This window comes from Oenanthe melanoleuca, chromosome 3 (genome assembly GCF_029582105.1).
Source record: "Oenanthe melanoleuca isolate GR-GAL-2019-014 chromosome 3, OMel1.0, whole genome shotgun sequence".
Taxonomy (NCBI): Eukaryota; Metazoa; Chordata; class Aves; order Passeriformes; family Muscicapidae; genus Oenanthe; species Oenanthe melanoleuca.
Window position 1 is genome coordinate 64,608,214 of NC_079336.1, and position 20,753 is coordinate 64,628,966.

Sequence of the window (20,753 nt, forward strand, 5' to 3'; positions counted from 1 at the left end):
CTAGACCATTTAAAGGACAGTAATAGAGTCCATTTTCCAGAAAATGCATTGGAAACTGGTCATAGTAGCAATTTCCTTTTCTTGAACAGTTGTTGAAAATAAATAGAAGAGTGCAACTTGTCTTACTTTTTTTTGCTCTCTCTTAAAAGTACATTTCTTCATGTTTAAGAATAAAAAACAATCACCCCTAGACAAGTGGGTCATCTATCTCTCTCCACATGTTGGTCATAGCACCTTTGGACAGTAATGCAAGGGACAGGGAACCCAGCTCCAGTGTACTGAGCAGGTGCAATTCAGCAGTGGCTGTCCTGAGCTCTGTCACACCAGCAGAAAGGCAAAGTACACAGGAATTGGATAGTCTAATGTGTTGTTTAATTTCATGTGATGTCACTGAGATCTGCTTATAAATTACCTCTGCAATGAGTTCAATGACCTCTGTAATTTAGCCACAATTAGTGGAACTATCCTCCTGTCATTCTAAGGGATGATATGCCATGTTTAATCCAGTCACCTACTTAGTTTTGGATTTAGTCTGATATAATTACACTTTTGATTATTCTTAAATCTTTTATTTCTAGTAATTAATGATGGGATGCAACATTTAAAAAGGCATTTGAACAAGTTTATATGGACATAGCTATAATAAAATGGAATTGTGTATTAGGCAGAGGAAGACCTTATAGGGCATTTAATAGGCTATGAAAGCCAGGATATTGTAGAAAGCTAGAGGGAAACCATTTTCAGTGAAATGCAAGCACTGAGAATAAATTGAACACAAAATACTCTTTTGAAATGTATTTTAGTGGAACCAAAATAAATTGGTAGAGTAAAAAATACAAGCTAGTCTACTAACTGGAAAGTCCCAATAGAGAAGTAGTCCCCCATTTCTCTATGATTTTAGAAAGGGGAAAGGGACCTGTGAGGTCTCAGATGCAGAGAAGAATTGAAACATTTCTGAACAGGAAGTGCATTGGGAAGAGGGAAGGCACCATTAAATCTTTTTGGCGAGAGAAGGAATGGCATTACCAGACACTACCAGTTTAAAGGTTCCAAAGTGCTTCAAGATTTATACTTTTTGATCAAAAGCATTGCATTTGTTTACAAACAGTATCTGTTTGGATTGTTTGGGAGCAGTGATTATTCATGTAGGTGTCAGAAAAGAGAAAAACACTTCCTCAGTGTACATAAATTATTAAATGTGGAATGAGTCATCATTTTTTGTGGAAGAAGCAGAATTTTATATGGAAAGTTGTCTTAGCTTTTGAATCGTGAGTTTTGAAGGGCATTCATGCTCTACAAAATGCTATTTGAATTATGGCTATCTAGGACAAGGTGTCTGTGTAGACATTGTCTTTATTCTCTGTGGTAATCTTACTATTTTGTAAGAATTAAGTATCTCTGTTACACTTGTCCTGGTTTTTAAAATGTAATATTATAGTTGGTTTCAATTGAAAACTCACTGCTTGATAGCCAAACATTAAAAAAAAAATAATTTCCTTCCAATTTTATTTCTTTTACAACAGTACAGAAAGCAAAATAAATATTGAGGTTAGAGAGTGAAATGTCAATTTAGTTCCTCTATATATTACATCTATTTTAGATCAAGTCATAATTGTTCATCTAAGAAGTAGCTTCCATGTTAAGGGGTTTGTGTCAAACAGTTTTGGATCCTTTGTTATAAAAGATGAGATAAAAATCTCAAATTCAGTGTATTTGATATGTTCTTCCGGCACATCTCTACAGCCTGGCTATTCAGGCCACTCCATCAAACTTAGACATCAATATTTGCTGAATCTCTGTGCTCGGTTTGTTACTAGTCAAGCCAAAATAGAAACTGTCTGTACTATCTGTACTCAAAAATGGAACCTGATGTGCAGACGGATGTAGTGAGATCTAGAAGTCCAGAAATAGAAGAAATAGATAAAATATAATTTCATTAATAATAATTTGTTACCTTCTGCTCAAGGCACCACTTACAGGTGCAGATAATTATTTGTTTTAAAAATTTACATGTCATTTGTGCTTTAGCAAGGGAGTTATTTTCAGTTTAAGAGATGTATTTTATAATGGTTATCCAAACAGGAAATTTTACAGAATTTGCTACAGAAAATTAGCAAACAGAAAGAAAAAGGAACTCTGCACAGATTATAAGCAAGAGTTCCTAAGTTTTGCATTAGCTTCAGCAAGCATATAAACAGGCACAATATATGGCCAAAAGAAAAATGGAATGTATTAGTTGTAACATTTGCAGTAGGTGTCCTCAGTCAGCTGGAACTCTTCTCAAATCAACAGATCTGTCAAATAAGCAGGAGATTATAGCCCTGGGTCTCAGATCTAATGAAGATTTGTATCACTATTGGAAATCTTTTGGAACTATCTTTTCTACCATTATTTTGATAAGGAAAAAGTTCCTCTTGCTGACATAAAAAAAAAAAATAAAATGTTTTCCATCTGTGATTAGTATTGACTTGGTAAGAAAGAAGAATAAAAGAAACAGAGTAAAAAATTCTGCCTTAAATCCAAAATGCTTATTTTTGCTGAGTATTATTGTTTCTAACATGAGATTTTTCTATTGGTAAGTGAACCCTGCAACTTTAGTGCTAGTAAAATAGATTCATTTGGAAGATTTTTATACAGATAAACAATACCTAAATGTCTTCTACAGGAAGAAAAACTTGAGTAAAACCCATGCACATTTGAGTTGATCATTCTCCATTCAGAATCTAACTAAATCACTGAACTGAAATATACCATAGCACCAGTACATGAAATATTGTTTAAGCAGCTATGAAACAGCAGCCTAGTTTTTATGGTTATGGGTGAAGAGTTTGAAACTATTAACGAGCTACAAATGAGGCAGCACCCAGTGAGGTCAGAGAAAAACAAGAGAAATGCCCCCTGTGCCTGTAGTCAGAGCCCTGGGCTGCTGCTCTGCTGGAGGGATGAAAAGCCCTGTGCCTGCTCCTGCTGCTGCCAGGAGCTGGGTGCTCACCTGTGGGTGCTTAGGGACCTGGGGGCTTCGAGCCCCCAGACTGCTCTCAGCCAGCATGCATGGTGATGATGCCTGGGCACCTTTATACTGCTGCCTTTGTATAAAACAGACTCCCCCTGTGGCTGATTAGAGGCCCAGCTAATTGTCTGAAATCAAAGTGTGGGTGCAGCCATTAGGACTGAGATGCTGCCTTGGGTTTCCAAAGGTGTTTACTGTTTATCTGCAAGGTTATTCTCTGCAGTTTCCAGTTGACGGTTTTTATTAACAGTATCAACCCTTGCACTGAATCACACAAATTGTCCTTTAATGACCATTTATAACTGCAAAATAACCCTGTTTTCCCAAAGCAACTTCTGTATAGTTCATCAGACTGAGTGTAACTAATTTCAAAAAATGTAAGAGAAGTGATAGGAATCAAAGTGCTGGAAAAGTGTAATCAGTATTATATACCTGCTGTAGTTTTTCATGACCTTTTTATCTGGCAGATACTCAGGGTAATATATGGTTTTAATGCAACAAAATCAGACAGAAAGCCTGAAGTTGAACTATTTTTATTGCTTGAGTGTTCAGTTTATATTCCCTCTCATCTGCTTAAATAATAGCAAGAAAAGAAAACCTGGCAAAATGAATGCTAACATCAATTTAAAAAAGCACAAAACCCCATTTAGCTTATGCCCAGCCATCAATGCAAATGATATGAAGAATTTTTGTAGGAAATAAAATCAAGAACAAGCCTGATATACTTTGAAGTCCTGCCTGAATTCATCATGTTAAACACTGACCTTTATCTGTGTGTTTCCTGTATCTTGAATAGCTTTTATAAATAAATAGACCAAGGGTCAATCATTATTAAAGAAGTACTCGTGATAGTTCAGCAGGCTAACAATCGATGTTATCAAGGCTGAATTGTCCCATTTGAAGCGACATCAAAATTTGTCCATCATTCTTTAATTACATTTTTTAAGTATTCTGAATATACTATGAGTATAGTATTCCTTTTGTAAATGCACCAGCCTCCCCCTAGCCCCTCCCCACAAAAACCCTGGTGTTGCCAAAGGTATACCTACAGCTTATACCTATAACTTATGGCTCATAAGTGGGGCTTAAAGTTAAGTCCCTTGGATTTTCATCATTGGCTTAACTATTCTCTCTTTTTGGCAGCAGTCTTTTAATTTGGTTTCTCTGACCATTACCACAGCTATAAAGTGAACTGTGTATTCCCTTCATCATGGTAATACTAGGGGACTTAATATTGCTGGAGTTGTTCCATATGCTATTGTACAAATTGTAAATCAATTAAGTAATTTTCTGTGATTCTTTTCAGGGCACTTTGTAAGTTTTACATCTTTAGGAAATAGCACTCACTTTAGTAGTGCATCATCTGGGACAAACTGAGCATTGTTGTTTCCCTTGCTGAAAAGCTTTATTAAGCAGTGATCATTCTTCTGTCAAATCCTTTCCCTTGTGCCAAATATAAGTAACCAGCTTTGGTGCAGGTGACTACATCAGTCAAACCCAAGAAAACAGCAGGTCCTTCAAATAATATGTCCCTCAATAACCTTGTCCCACTTGTTTGTACAGACCCACTTGTCTTTCCTTGTGCTTTCTTTTCAGTTACCTAGCTGGTATCTGAGACACTCTCTGTCTGACGCCCCAGAGACCTGTCCTCCCTCAGCTTCCCTGCACACAGAGAGGAGGCAGCACAGCTTCTCCTGGCTTTTACATAAGTGACTTTAATTACTAGCATTCGTGTCCTTTTCCTTGTGAAGACATCAATCATACATCAAACAAAGTGTTTTTGAAGGAGGGAATATCATTACATTGATAATGCCTCTGGTAAAACAAATGTGTTTTGTGTCAAAATAGTTGGAATATTTCTTCTTTATAGAGTGTGATCATGCCCAATTTAGAGCATGGTTGCTTTAGTTTGCATAGCCCAGGAAAATGCTTGAGAGACCATCAGGACAGCTTCTTAAACAATGTGAAGAGTTGGAGCCTTTTTTGCACATCCCTTTCACCTGTCAGGGAGCAAAGGTGCAGATGACTATAAAAATGTACAGAATTGTATAGAGAAGTTTTATGTTAGAAGAGCTCTAGATGGTTATGGTTTCATCACAGTTTTGCATGCATACTGACCTTAGAAGGAGTAAAGAAATAGACTTTAAGTTCCTTAAGCAACATTAAATTGCCATTTGTTCTCTACAATTCTCAACATATATCATAGCTGAGAAGAATATGAGCCATATTTCAATATCTTTTTCAATCACTTCTTGAAACTATGTTGGTTTGAAACTTTTGAAATGTTTTTAGTGACCATAATGGAGTTACTTTGGATTTTCCCCATTGCAACTTAAACGGAGGATGGTTTTATAATATTCCCTTTGATTTATCATTCAATAAAGAGAAATTACTTTTCAGCATAACACCAGAATTAAAAATAGATTTGAAATTAAAGCTTAAAAGGACATGATTCAAAACTGCCAAAATAGTAAGTTTGCTCTTACTCTTATTTTCAAAGAAAAACATCTTTTAGAAGCTAAATTCCAGATACTTCCCAAATGTTTTCATCCCCACTCTATATAGCACACTGCCTGGAAACTGGTGTAGTAGTTACAGGAGCTGTGATTTTACAGATGCATTTTCCAAATGGTATTTGCTATATAAAATTGCAAAAGTGTTAGCTTTTCAAGGCTCATCTGTTTTCTTTACTACATGGTAAGAGGAGAGATGACTCATAAACAAGAGAGAGGCATGGTATGAGATAAGGAGAGCTATCACTGCTATCATTATAGTATTTATATGGCACAATAAGAATATCTTTAGGTTAAAATGGAAGTGATACATTATTAAAGATGTACAGTGGAATAAAAATTTTTACTTATTCTGATAATGATTGACAACCTAACACCTTAAGAGAAATAGGCAGATGAAATTGACCATTTTTCTCTTCCTATTTTATCTCTTGTGTCTAAAACTATCAATTGAATGTCCCTGAGTGCTCCATGTAGCAGGTCCTATGGCTCTGTCCTCTGGTCTTGTCAAAGAGATCATAGAATCATAAGATAATGAGGCACATCCATCTTAGTTCTATATCTGCTTAATATAGAAGAATTATCCATTAGGAGCATTTATGATGTTATAGCTAGCAAACCAGTTTTCTGCTGTGAAATGTTTTCAGAGCCACACTTTCTGAGGAGATTTTTTTGACATTGCCATTATCAGAAAGTACTGAAATACTGAGGGTTTTTTATTGTTTTATTATTATACTCCCATTAGAAGGTGTCGTATGAGTCAGAAAGATGAAGATAAAAAATTCTGTTTGTTTTATACTAAGAAAAAGGTTTTGTCCCTGTTGAATCACACATTTTGATAGCATTAAAGGAAAATATTTTTAATTTTTTAGTTTATGCAAAACTTTGATGTTTGATGTTGGGGTTCCACTTCATATCAAAATGAAGTTTGAGAGCCTCAAAATGTGCTGCAAGGTAAGAAACTCTGGTGTCTCTGGTTCTGTTGTGATTTGTGAAGCATCCTTTTGAAGATGCTCTACATCAGAAATTATGATTGTAGGGTCCTTAGCAGAGGGACTCACTGTTCCAACACGTTTGAATAGCAATTAGTATAAAATGCTTCCATATTTAAATTACTGAATGAGCTCTGCAACATGAAATAGGAGAGTAACTCCTACCTCTGCCAGATGATCTGCCTTTACTGATATGCTTGGTTTGGTGATCAGCATCTTTACTAAGTTTAGAGTGCATCAAATTTAGGCATCACTAAAGCATTACATGCTTGTATTTTCTATATATGTAACAATGGTTACTTGTGGGGGCTTCATCTTAAGAACCTGTACTCAGGGCTGTAATTTTCCTCTATTTTCTTCGCACACACGTTGTTTTTTTGAAGAACAAGAACTTGTCTGCCTTTGTTAGCTTACTTGCTAAAAACAAGAAAACTAACTAGCAAGGACATCTTTCATAACGCAAGCTAAATGATAGTTTTGAACATGTGAGAAGGAAAAATTGCTGAAATGTAAAGCTTATTAACAGTAGTAAAACCTTGTTGCTTCCTTTCCCTGAGTGACAGTCATTTCTAGAAGCATAACGTGTGAGGGAAAACTCAATACCATAAGTAAGAAAGGATGTCAGTTTCAAAGTTGAATCTACAGATATTTTTTAATATAATCACCTAAACTACTAAGCCATTACTTCCTTTACAAAAAAAAAAAAAAAAAAAAAAAAAAACTTTAAAAATAGAAGCATATAAATCTATTCCATCAGCCATTACTTAAAACCATGGAGCGTTGTCCAAGAAATGGCAATGACCAAAGACATACCCTTTGATTAGTCAATAAAAGATGAGAGTAGTGAATTTGAGATGGAGAAATTCTTCTGATATTTTCTGACTGGTGGGAATTGCTGCTGTGTTTGTGTGCTGCAGGACAAATACAGTGGTCATGTCTCACTTGAGAGCAGAATGTTTTACTGGCTGTTAATGCAGCTGGCCTTATTTGTTGTAGCTGGACATTATTTGGACGTTATTTGTTGAAAACATTGCTAAGACAGGCATTTATTTATATATTGGTTATTGACAGGAGCCCAGTTTTATGCTGGGTCAGATAGAAGGGTAGAAGGGAGGACTAAAACAGTAATTATTATTATTATTATTATTATTATTATTATTATTATTATTACTATTACATTAGTTTCTAAGTAGAAACCTGCCTCATTCAAAGTGAAGCTGAAGTTTGAAGGGGATAAGCTACTTAAGACTTCCCTCCTACATGACTTATATCCATCCTGTTTTGCATCAGGAGAAACTCTCAGCAGTCATACTACCATTAGTCCCTTTCACCTGTATTTTGAAAATGGTAACACTTCTGTTCCCAGGCTATCAAGGGGAAGTGATCTGCATACTGTCATAATCAGGATATTTGCTAGTCCAAGCACAAGCACCCTTTGCTGCTCTCCCCTGATTTCTTATCTGACAATAAGGTAGCAGGAGGATCATATTAATTTCTGGTGCCAGATTGAACAGGGTGCATTTATCTATTAAAAAATACTTTAAATCTTTGAATTTTGCGGTTTTGTTGCTTTTTTCCTGTTGCAGGGGAGTGCAGCTAGTTTTCTTTTGTAACCTGTTGACGAGCTCATTTTAGGTCTTGTAATGAGATTGAGCCAAGAGCATGCTTTTCCCAAAAGTCATCTTGCCTCCGTCCCAATCTTGGGACCATATTTCATGTAGACAGCACAATTCCTTAGCTGGCTGACAAATCTTTACTATCTCCAGAACTCAACACAAGAGTTGTGTCTACTTTCGCAGTAATCCTATATATTCTGGATATCTATTTGCTTTATATTTCTTCACTGATCCTGCCTTTATTTTCCCAAGAGAATATATGTAATCTGTTCAGTGCAGTCAGTGGTAAAGGAAGAAATGGTGACCATTGAGAATTTTACATAAAAAATGTACAAATCCTCAAAAATTACATGGAGAAACCAAAAGTCAAATAAATGGTTTGTCCAGGGGCTGGGAAGGGGGCCAGGACTGGTTTGGATAGGTAGCTGAATGGTTGTGTTCCCTCACCAAGGGTGATTTTAGTCTTGATACTTTTTATTCTTACTTTGACAATGTAAACAGCCAAGACGCAACAGGTGCTAAAAGTAGTATTCACGTCACTGCATACTCCTAGGCAACTGTATGAACCTATTTTTTTCTGCATTTTCTGAAGAAGGAAAAAAATAATGAACTACAGTCTCATCTTTACAAAAAGCTTCTGTACTCTCAAGTCTAAGTTATGAAAGATCCATCCTATGTTCACAGTAAGACACCATCAGTTCTCAGCTAAAGAAATAAAACATTGAAATGTATATTAAAATAACATGAAATGAAGCCTCCAAGACTCCAGGACATGCACTATTATTTATTGCACTAATACTTACAGGTTCATCTTTTCAAAATGCTTTTCTGTTCTCTAGCCCCAAAAATCCACAGCACAGTATGAGGAATCTTTACTGTAGAAATAATACCAAAGGTCACATCTTGGTCCAGGATTGTTCAGAATAATGTCTTTTTTATCGTTCTTCAAGTAGATAATGGATGGTGGAAAATCAGTCTCTCCAGCTTTTCCACATAAACTTACAGATGCTTCCCATGAGGTCGTGGATTAGTGTTATTAAATGGTTGCTCTGGATGTAATGAATGTGAGGGTAGGGATGGGAGAAAACAGAAGGTTTTTGCAGAGATTATTTCTTTGTCCAGGCTCCAAGAGACATTCCTAAAATGGAGACATTAGTGATGGGTCAATGACCATTGGCTGATACTGATGAAGGAAAGTACTTTGCTTCAAAAATGTATTTGATTAATGTGGTACCATGTTACTTGTCAAAGCAGAAAGGTGGCTTTTGAATTCCTATAAAAATGTCATAGAGAAAAAGCTAATACTAGCTACAGGGCTTCAATTTATATCTTACAAATGCTGATGTGCATATCCCTTGGGAAACACAGCAGAAAGGGAATGAACTTGGTGGAGGGATTTATTTTCTCCAAATTTTACTTCTTGGTTTGCTAAGTTCATTATGATGGATGGGAGCATAATATATAAAATGACTGGCATGTATATTCACATATATGAGTATATACCATTGAGCATATACCATACATCAATTTTCAATTTGAGATAGAAATATTACAGAAATATATTACTTACTGTGGTTGATATGATTAAATTTATTTTAAACCCAAGAGCTGTTGATTGTTGATGAAAATAGTAATTCGTGTCTACCTCAATTTTTGGTAAATCTCCATTGATGGATAAATCATGTTAGAGAATTTCAATTGTCAGCAGAATTTATATTTCAATGAATATTTTGGAATTTTCCTCAAGAGGTAATAATTTTTACCTTTCTTGTTACAGGGTTCTTAAGGTACTTATATAAAGAACAACCGTGAGAAGAAATATGAGATTTTTATGTCTTTGAAAACAGTCCCAGTAACATCTGCTTCTGATAGTTGTGCAGCACAATTATCAACATTTAGAATAAGTTAATTCATAATCTCTGAATAGTGATGAAAGACTGAAATGAAAAATATGCTGAATTTGGTAAAAGTATCGAGTTGGAGCAAAGTAATTCTTATTTCTAACACAGTTTGTTCCATACTACATAATGTAAGTTATTTTTGTTGCAACTGAGCATACTGAAGTCTTGAAGCAGTCCTATATTTTACTAAAAACTGAATGGGATTAGATTTTCAGTCACAATAATGCTCAAAAATATAGGTAATTAAAATTTGAACAACTTAATTTCCTTTTCCTTTTGAAAATGTAGCCCTGAAGCAGATCTTTGAAGTGTAAACTCTGAGACATAGCAGTATTAAAATAATCATGGATCTGGAGGAAATGCCACAAAAACATTCAGCACAGATTAATCGAGAATAGAAATTCATTTGAACTTTCTGTGGTCTATTGAATATTAAAACATTTCATATTTCAAATTGGAAAAAAAAAAAGAAGGCCTGAGCAAAGTTTTGATCAGAGTCAGTGACATTTCTGGTGTAAGACTTGCATATTCGGATTAAGGTTGAAGGTTTCTACTCAGCTTCAGCAATCTTTCTTGGATTTCATACATTGTATTTATTACTACTATTTGAAAAATAGCTGATCTGTGCTACTGGCTGTGGAACAATGGGAATAAAGAACCAAAACTCCCAGATGACTACTTTGGCCCAACAAGTATTTTTATTCTGCAATTTCTTGGTATTTTGCTACGAAATTCATGTTTTCAGACTTTATAGCCCGTGTCCCTGTGCTGGATTGTATCTCTGAACCTAAGTATATTGTGCAGCTGCTCTATTGTTGATTTTTTTTATTGAGAAGAAGTTTCCTGTTGGAGTGGTTTTTGTATGTGTGAGAATGGCTGGGTTATGATCAAATTCTTGGGAAATTTGTGATTCAGGAGCTTGTGCAGAGCATCGCTAAATCTCTCTAAAAGGTCTATTTTTGTCAAAATAACTATACTAAATAGATTGGGTTAGTCAAGAAATCTACACTGATCAAAGTGTTTTTGGTTTTTTTTGTTTTTTCTGGACATCAGTTTTGAGAGTCTTAAGTGAAAAGAACAGTAAAAACATGAGTCATTGAAAGAGTGTTTTGAAATAGCAACAGTGGAAAAACCCGTTTTCAAACCAACTGTATAAATTAACTATTATTGTGTAGGAAGACTTTGTGAGGAAGTACATTGACATTGTTGCTGGGCAAATGTCAAAACTGCAAGTCACTGTATCCCCACTGACTTTCTTCCTGGAGTCAAAATCCCAAATCAAGTCTAATATAATTTATTTATTCCCATTACCCCTGAATTCGCACTTGGGGATTTTCCCCCGTTAAAATTCTCCATAAATCTTAAAAATGTCTAGCAGAAATTATATTGCTCCTCGCTTCCTTCCATTGCCATCTGTGTGTGGGTGTCCTTTGGAGGCCAGTATGACAAGAATTAGAAGAAGCATTTCTGAAGGAAAATATTGTATTTCTTAGAGATATCAGTGTGGAAATATTAAAAAAATACATAATTGCGTGAATAATGATCAAGAGTTTCACAAAGCTTTTTTGTTGAACTTAGAAGATTTTTGGTTTTACACTCTATTTTCAAACTGCTGATGTAAAAAATAAGAAGGCAAAAGAGTTTATCATGGCAGAGATAAACTCAGGCAGCTTTTACTGTACTGTGAAGAATATCAAAGTGCAATGTGCAAACACTTACTGATGTGTGTATGAGAGAAAGAATATACACTTATCCATCTACCTATTTTCTATATGCATAGTTGTCAGCAAGACACAGTAAAACACCCAGTAGATACAAAAAGAAGGTTAGATGAACTATTTATGGCAAGTAGCAATATTTTCTCTTAAGAACACATCATCAGTTTTCCTGACATAATCTTGGATGGATTTTTCAGAGTAAGAGTTCAAGTTATTTAGATGAAAATGATGTTACTATTGCCCTTTCATGTGTTATTTCAGGACTGGGAGGTCAAACTTGGCTTAGGAGTCAAATATCCATTTCCATCTCGGCTTTTATTGAGGGTGGCTGCTCTTACATTCATACCCTGCAGTGTTCTCCACCAGGATACACTTGCCAATGCTGTTCTACTTCCCATTAACCAGACTGCACAGTAGTAGGGAGGGGATTCCAGGAGCGCAGCTTCCCACATGGGATTCCTACAGGGCTGTAAATAATTTATTTTCTCTTCTCATCTCCCAAGCTATTTAACACAAAAGAGTTACAGCTCCAGCAAAAGGAATTAAAAGGGGTCACAACCAGAATGCCTAAAATCTGAGGTGGAGACACTCAGGTTCAAAGGCCTGAAACTGCTTGTGTCTGAGCAGAAATTTGGATTAAGCTGCCTCCTGATTTAGAGAAGGTAATTAGCACACAGTAGAGACTGTTCCATGTGGAGTTTCTCATTATTTTTAAAAAGGAATTACATCATCATTGAGAAAGATAGAAAAAAAAGTTCTTTAAGCTGGTGACTAGGCACTCCTACAAGGGGGGCATTGATATTGCAGAACAGCCTCGTTGCCTGTTGATTTACACAGTACACACTGGTGGCTGGGAAGAGCATGGACAACATTGTACTTGGTGTTTGGAGGCTTCCTGCTTTCCACCTGGCATTGGATACAAAACTGCTTTGGAGGATGTGATTCAGCTTGAGTTCCCAAAGGTAATGGTCAATGCAGAACATGATGAGTAGCTGAATTCTTGTCTGCTTCTCCCTAAATAGTACCCAAATGTGTCTGCAGGTGTCTGAAAAGAGAGGAATTCAGTGAGAAAAAAAGCAAGGGGCATGATGATGAGAAAAGTTGGAAATCACTTAGCTTATTCTCTTCTTTTAGCATTATTTAGGATTTCTCATGAACAGGAAATCAAGTAGGTCTCACTGGTAAGTCTCCTGGCCTCCTTATTCATCTTGGTCTTTAGAAATTTTGGTTGCAGAAAGCATGCAGTAGTTAAAAACGAAGTGGGCTTTTTTTTCTAGCTTTGGTTGGTTGGTTTTTGTTTTGTTTTTCTTTTTTATTTGGAGGTGAGGATTTTTTATAAATGAAATTTCTTCAGGGCATTTTTATGGTGTTTAGAGTTCTGCTTATATTTTATGGGCTTTTCCCCCCACAAATATTTTTTACTTAGAGGACATTTTTAATATTTTACATATCATGTGCACACTGATACTCTATTATCTTCATCAAGATAACAAGGCTTTACATCATTTTGAAGAAAAGCATAAAAATTTCTTTGCAGTAGGCAGGCTGTACAGGGCTTTCATGCAACTTAGTTTTTCTAAACAGCATCACCTGCCTTGCAAATGTTTAGCACAGAGCAATGTTCTTCAGCAAGATGCCAAACTCTAGTGTTTGGGATAAGAGCCTTGGGATTACAGGGTTTCATCAGTGGTTACTGGTACATTGCCAATTATGCACAGCTGGTGTCATTTGTGGCTGTGGAAGAGATCTAAGTAGAGGATGTCTTTTGGGAAAATGTAGAGATAGATGTTGCTGGAATGAAGCATCAATCCCTTTTGCTGGAGGACACAGAGACCTGTGTGGATTGCCACTTTTAGAATAAAGAGTGCCACAGATACGAAGCTGTATTTAATTATTCTTTTAGTGTTTATAAACCAGATTTCTGCTCTGATGCTTGGTTATGAGATTGAGTGTGACTCCAGGGTTTACATTACTGAAATTTATTGGTCAACACCATTGATTTATTTCATACAAGTATGGAAGAGGAAGAGATTTTTGCGTTCTTTATCAGCTATTTCCCAATATGAATGTAGATGAATTTTCCTGTGTAAAGCAGAATTTTCCTGTGTAAAGCTAACAGTATCAAGCAACATGTTCTTCTTCACAAGTTAGGCTAGTCAGAATTATGGATCCTTTCTGCCCTTTCAGGCTTGAGTATTTCTGAGAACTGCTTACAGAAGAGAATGAAAGAATCCAACTCAAAAGCAGTAGGATGATTCATTTGAGGGTTTCATTTCTAAAATTCCTGTGTCTACCTTCACTTTGGAAAATAAGTATATTTCAGCTTACTTTGTTTTAAAAGTAGAAAACTGCAATTACTTTTGTGCTTGAGTAGTTTCATTAAAATATGTCATATTCTCTCTACAGCTAGTATTATTCAGATGACATTTTAAAATCTGCACCTGGGTACAATCTTCCTTAACATAACTCAAACGAATGTGTGGTCCACCCTCAATTATAGTAAGTCAAAAGAGTAAGTTTCTGCAGTTGTTTTCATCAGTAATTCTAAAAAAAACAAGTGGCAGAAATGTGTGTGAAAGTCGAGATGTAAATAATTTCCTTAATCAAAATGCACTCTGATCAATGATGTTTTTTTCTTTTAAAAAGTCAACCCATTTAAATAGTAAAGGTCAGGAAGGTAAATATGTTGGTGCAATCAGTAGAGTATTCAAATTATCAGTGTCAGCTCTGTTGCTCCTCATGATAAAAAATTCTACTGAGTTAAATCTTTAAATCTATTTCACATTAATCCAAAAGAGTACAGAAAAAAAAAAGAAAACACCTATTAACTAAAAATATAGGGTGGAAAGAATTTATGGAATATATGATCCCTCAGGCACTTCTGCAACCCCAGTCTCAGAGAGCAGTCTCCACATTCTTCTTTCACCTTTCTGTGGACACTGCAACCAAGTGATACTCAGCTGTAATATACATAGGGAAAAAATCTGAATAATCCAGTATAGGTACTGGATAATGAAGTATTTTTCCACACTTTAAGCCAAATATAATATAACCATTGTTTTTCTTCCCTCTACTCTTCTGCCTGTAATACATAGTACTTGATTTATTTCAGATATATATATATATGAAGAATTCATACACAAACTGTTCTTCTCAGCTAAAGAAAAGAAATTGTAAAATATCCATGCTGATAGAACTGTGACAGTATATGCTACTGTTTGTGATTGCAAATACTTCAGGGAGAATGCAGATCATTTATGTCCGATTCACCAGGGAAAGGCCTCTTGCAGACTCCTACTCTCCATTAGGCAGCAATTTTTGTTCTGAAACAACTAAAAGCTGTTTTCTAAAAGCCTGAGAGATCACTGGCTTTTACAGTCTTCCTGCTCATCTAATCCACTTTCTGTGTTTCCAATGTCTGAATCAGGGGTGAGAAATTAAATTGCATATTGTATTTTTTTCAGTCATGATCAAAGATTTTGAAGTTTATATCAGTGACTAAATTTAATTTCCTGATGTATCACCATGAAGTGCTGTTGTTGAAGACAGAAGTTAAAATGACTCAATATCCTCCTCTCTCAATATAAAAAAATAAAGAGAAATAATGGAAATACAGTGCAGTTTCCTTACTAATTTAGTAGTAGTCTTGTCTTAAATTTAGACAGTTATATTTTCTAGACTCATGCTTATTAAGTTTTCTGTACTATGAGCTGACCTGCAGAAAAATCTCATGGCTGGATGGTGGAGAAGCTGAGCCAGCCAACCACGAGGGAGCACCCAAATGATCTGCTCCTGCCTATCAGCACCAAACAGGCCCAGCTGCCCAGATTTCACAGGGCTGGGCAACCATAACTGTGATGGTTATGTTGCTCTTGAGAGTTCAGATGGCAAAAGCCTTCACTGGCAACAGCAAAACCCTCTCTCTTGGTATCAGCAATGCAGGGGAGCTTTGTGCATTGCTTTTCATTATCTGGGAATACTCTGAGGTCTACAAGTAAGAAGAAGAAGAAGAAGAATAGGCTTTAGTTACTAAACCAAGATATCAACAGCAAAAGACTATTTTCTTTGCAAGGTTGAACCTGTCTCTTTATGAAGTAAGAAATCATTGCATTAAGTTTCTCAGTGGTCTCTTGGTTTGTGATTCTGCTTAGTAAAATATGGTTTCTTGCAGCTGTCTCTTCTTCCACTAGATATGTTTTTGAATTTTGAAAAAAGATAGAGCATTTTGAATTTTGCTGTTCTTTTGCAGTACTACTATCATATATATTTTTTTTTTCTGTTAGATCAAAGCTTGCATGGCTCATTGCATCTATGCATATCAAAAATTTGATTTATAATTCCTGTGAAATTTTCTACAGGTCAGAGCGATACCTTTTGAAAATGTATTCTGTAAGGATTTGTTTAAAATAGGTGATTTTCTCTGAAAGGTAACCTTAGCACTGTTCTGGTCTTTATGACTTTGACTTGGAAATTAGTATTGCAGAGTTCAGAGAGCATACTTTCCTCAAAAATATTTTCTAAAGATGCTGTGACAGCCTCAGCAACTGCTATTTTTGGACTATTTCATTTAAAATTAATCACTTGTGGAATTTTCTGCAAGTACATTTCACAAAGAACATGACTGAGTCTTTTTCATTTGTATATGAATATAGACATGTTTTTGCCTATGTCTTTAAAGAAGATTAAGGTCTGTCTTTTTTTTTTTGTTTGGACTTGAGTAAGATCTTGTGAATTTTATTGCCTGTATGGGGATAGGTGCTGGCATTTAAGGAATCTCACTCTTGGCTTTCAGGTTCCATGTCTAAAAAACCACCTTTTTCAAATGTTTTCTGCTTTTGCTAGTTTTAAGATATTACTAAAAATTATTGTTTTTCCTTGTCTAGTTTTATTTGCTTTAAAAATTGGCATGACAACTGAAGCTTTTTCTGGGATTTCAATATTCAGTTGGCAATTTGACTGAAGTCTTCTGCACCTTGCAGATCTAATAGCCAACTTGCTTTTTTTATGCTTGCTGAAAGTGAGGCAGGGAGACTTTAACAACTTGAGAATCTGCTTTGCCAATGTTATAGCTGGGTCTTTGATATGACACATTAAAGAATATACAAAAACTGAGTATCTGACACAGCAAACATTTTCTATTTTGGATTGCTGAAATTTTCCTTTTCAGGTGAGACCAGTACCAAGGGTAGTGGCTTCCATGAAATTTTTATAATCTGACTAGTTTGTGTTTTTGCTAGATTTCTGGTGGTAAGACAGAATCATGTTTGAAGGCTAAAGATTTTTCATTCTATAAGTATTAGTTCTTGTTTACAAATAATGAAGTCTATAGTCTTGGATCATAATTCCTTTAGATGTGAAGCGTTGTGTATGAAAACTGTCATAAGTCTACTGGTCAGTTTTTACTGGTCAGTTTTGTTCAAAGCTACACTCACAGGAAGTATTATTTTCCTGTTTTCACCTGTTTTGCTGCCTTGTTTTTTCTTTTTTTTTCTTTTTTTTTTTTTCCCTAAGAAATTAGAGGAATGGTTTTGCTCTTAGAAACACATTTACATAATTAATAAACCTTAAAAAAGAGCAGAGGAATAATTAAGGGAAACAATATTGTTGGTTAGACATTAAAACTAGTAGCTAAAACAACACCCAGCAAGCTCTATAAGTATTATTTTAGGGCTAGAGTTGGCCCCAAGATCTCCCAAAGGAATATGAACTGATACATTTCTCACTTGCCATATGAAAAATTACTTGCAAGTTTGTTTTAGTCCAATAGCCTTCACTGTAGAAGGAGAGTGGTGATGTTGATATTTATTCCTCTGTCATGAAAGTCATGCCTCTGAAATCATCAGTGTGTCCAAATGCAATAGCTGGCTTAAACTCCTGTCTAGGATTTCATGTGCCAGGGCAATGGCTTCAGAGTAAAGTGTGAATAGAGCATCAATGAACTTTCATAATCAGATGGTGCCATTTTCAAGAAATTCGATTTCCCACTATTATTTATTATTTATAATAAGCCAAAAGACATTGGAACATATGGAGATGAAATTTTGGGTGTGCAGACTATGTCTTCTACTCAGATGTGAGGCCAGGAGCTGAGGAATATAGCATGCCACTGTAAGAAAATTTTCAAAAGAGGCAAAAAAAAAAAAAACGTTTGAAGGTGAGATGGAAAGAATAGAAGACTTCTTCCCATATGCTACCTGAGAGTTTTGAAAGAAGATAAAGTTAAAAATCAGTATTCAAAATGTCATTTTGTTTGTCTAATTTTTGTCTTTGATCATTGAAGATTTAGGAAAATATTTAAGACTGACTAACTTCTCTAGTCAGCTGACAGAAAAATATAGCAATGCTTGGAACTGCGTCATTGAGATTTATGAAATTTAATCTTATATTAAACTAAAATTCTTCCTTCAGTGTCAACCTTGTAAATTTCATATGTATAAAAAAGGATTAAAATTGTATTTATAAAAATAAAATCTTTTTGGGGTAGGAATATCTGTCTGAAACATTTTGCAAACCTATAACAGCATGCAAAGGTAAATTGCCTCATTTTAGGAATAAAGCCATGTAAATGCTATGAGAAACTCTGCCACTGCAGTTTAAAATCTCTCAAAATTTAGACATTTACCATAGCAATGAAAAATGTTTGCTCTGGACATGATCTCTGGAGATTTTCACTGCTATGTAATGAATTTTATAATGCATACACACATGGAAATCTATGATATAATCAATGAGGCTTTGAAAAATACATGATAAAGCTATTCACTAAGTGTAATAAACTAAAAGCTAGAAGGAGAAGTAAATTTACTTTCTTTTCTGAAATATCTTTTTAAAATACTGTTTTCATTGCCTTGAGATAAACAAAGGAAATTATGCAGAATGTAAAGTACAGGAAGAAATCTGAATCTAAAGAGTGACAGGGGAAATATACTCCACATTCTTATGTTATATATTACAGTACATTCATGAGATTTTATTGCTTGATTTGGTTTATATTTGTATAAGTTGTATAGATTTTCATTATTGTTTTAAATTTAAGGTTTACAACGATGGTTTGTTATGATGCTTGGTGGGAAATAGATGAACAACTTAAATATGGGTTCTATAAGGAAATATGTGACGTCTCTGTCTATTACATTGCTTGTCTGAAGTCAGGGTATCATGAAACATGAAGAACATGTAACATCCCTCAGTGTTTCACCCATTTTCTCTCTAAACCAGTTTGGTTATTTCAAATTTCTCTAATTATGAATGTGGTTTGGGTTTTTTGTCTGCAGCAATGCTTCATAATTTCTTTTGCAAATCCGGTTCGCAGTGAACATAAAGCTCACTGTGTGAGTGAAGTTCAACTGTAGCTTTCTGTTTTGGAAAACAAGGCTGACTTCAGCTTGTGACATAAAGCGCAAAGTGTGATAGAAGTGCATGCCCAAGAGGAACAGATGGGTTAGGAATTAGGAGGTGAGGTTGGAAAGATACTCAGTGTGAAAGGCAGGAAGAAATCTGGTATCAAAGTTGTTAGGAGGTAAGCAGTAGCATGGGACCTGAAAATAAGCAGGATATTAAATAGAAAGAAAAGGATATGCAATAAATGAAGAGATAGAGAGCAAGGGAGACTGGAGTGGTAGGGAAAGCACTTTGGCACCAAGAGAAAAATAAATTTTGTCAAGAGCTTAGCCATGGGGTGGAATTTGATACACTGGTAGTCCATATTTAGGTAACTGAATATGCCTTTACTGGTAAACTAATTTTTAAGCAGGATGGCAGGGGGGAATGACTTAGATTAATAAAATGTTTTTCTATGTACATTTTGTGGTAGTATAATTTTTAAAATGCAGACTACTATTGCATACTTAATGCACTTCTATTACTTTTTATAAGTCTTAGCCTAAAGAAAGGAGTTCAATGTTTCTCTGCTAAAACAAAGCTAAAAAAAGAAACTAAACTAAAATGGAATGGCCAATAGACAGACTGAGCAAAAAATGTAGATCTCTTCCATGGAGGAACAATAGGAATTGCCTCAGAGTTCTGAAGAATAGTGAGAGAAAACTTGCTAATCTATAAATGCCTTTTCTTTTGCTCCTAGGTTCAGATATTGTTCAATGGTTAACGAAGAACTTATCGATAGAGGATCCAGGTAATTTCTTTTGTTTTCTTGTCTTAAAATTCTACTTTATTTTTTCAAAATTATTGGACCTGACTTTGTTTTCTGCTGTGGTGGGAATGACAAGACAGCATTTGACCAATTCAATTTCAATATCAAAACAGACATAAAATCTTAAAAACCTTTACTGACAATCTAAGAATTTTGATTATCCATTTTATTGCAGCAGAAATAATATGAGAATGATAATGATAGTTCTTTGCTACAAAATGTATTTGAATCCATCAGGAATTTACTCAGTGTTATGCTAAACAATTTGTTAAATACATGCTGTTTTCTTACAGAATTTTTAAATATATAAAAAATAAATAGAACTATTAAAATACATTCTTGTAGTGTTACCAAAAGCTAATCTTAAATTTGGACACTTCTATAGCATCTTAAATGGAAAATGAAATGCAAATAGAATCAGTGAAATGAGGAAATGAGGAAGAACAGTTCATTGCTTGATCAGCTGGGTTGGGAGGTGAAAGTAAGGGTTTGGTTCCAAAGTCTACCATTGATTTCTTGTGTGCCCAGCAGGAAACAAAGTTTGGTTACTGTATTTAGCTATTATTTATTTACTGGATTTACAAGAATCTAGTTACTTGATCAGAAATTTTCCATAAAGGAATGATTTCTAGTAGAAAATGATGAATTGTAGAAATAAAATATTCTGTGGAAGTTCCCGGGTTTTTTTTGTTAGAGAAAATATAATCTTCCTTCTTTAAAAATGATCAGAAAATCTTTTTTTTTTTTTCCTTGCTATCTTTCAGGTGCGTTTGGTTTCTTTTACATTTTTGGGGGTAATTTTTGTCTTTATTATTAAAATGTGTTTTTCTGTCAAATTAGAAATCCAAGTACGA

The 20,753-nt window shown here is 35.0% G+C and overlaps 1 protein-coding gene across 3 annotated transcripts in view; it reads left to right on the forward strand.

The window, feature by feature from the left end:
* Positions 1–20,753, forward strand: part of RGS7 (regulator of G protein signaling 7) — a 205,969-nt gene that overhangs the window by 104,330 nt on the left and 80,886 nt on the right. For all 3 annotated transcript variants that reach the window (XM_056486927.1, XM_056486926.1, XM_056486925.1), the window contains exon 4: positions 19,831–19,881. In XM_056486927.1, coding sequence (XP_056342902.1) covers positions 19,831–19,881 — 51 coding nt within the window. The remainder of the gene's footprint in view (positions 1–19,830; positions 19,882–20,753) is intronic.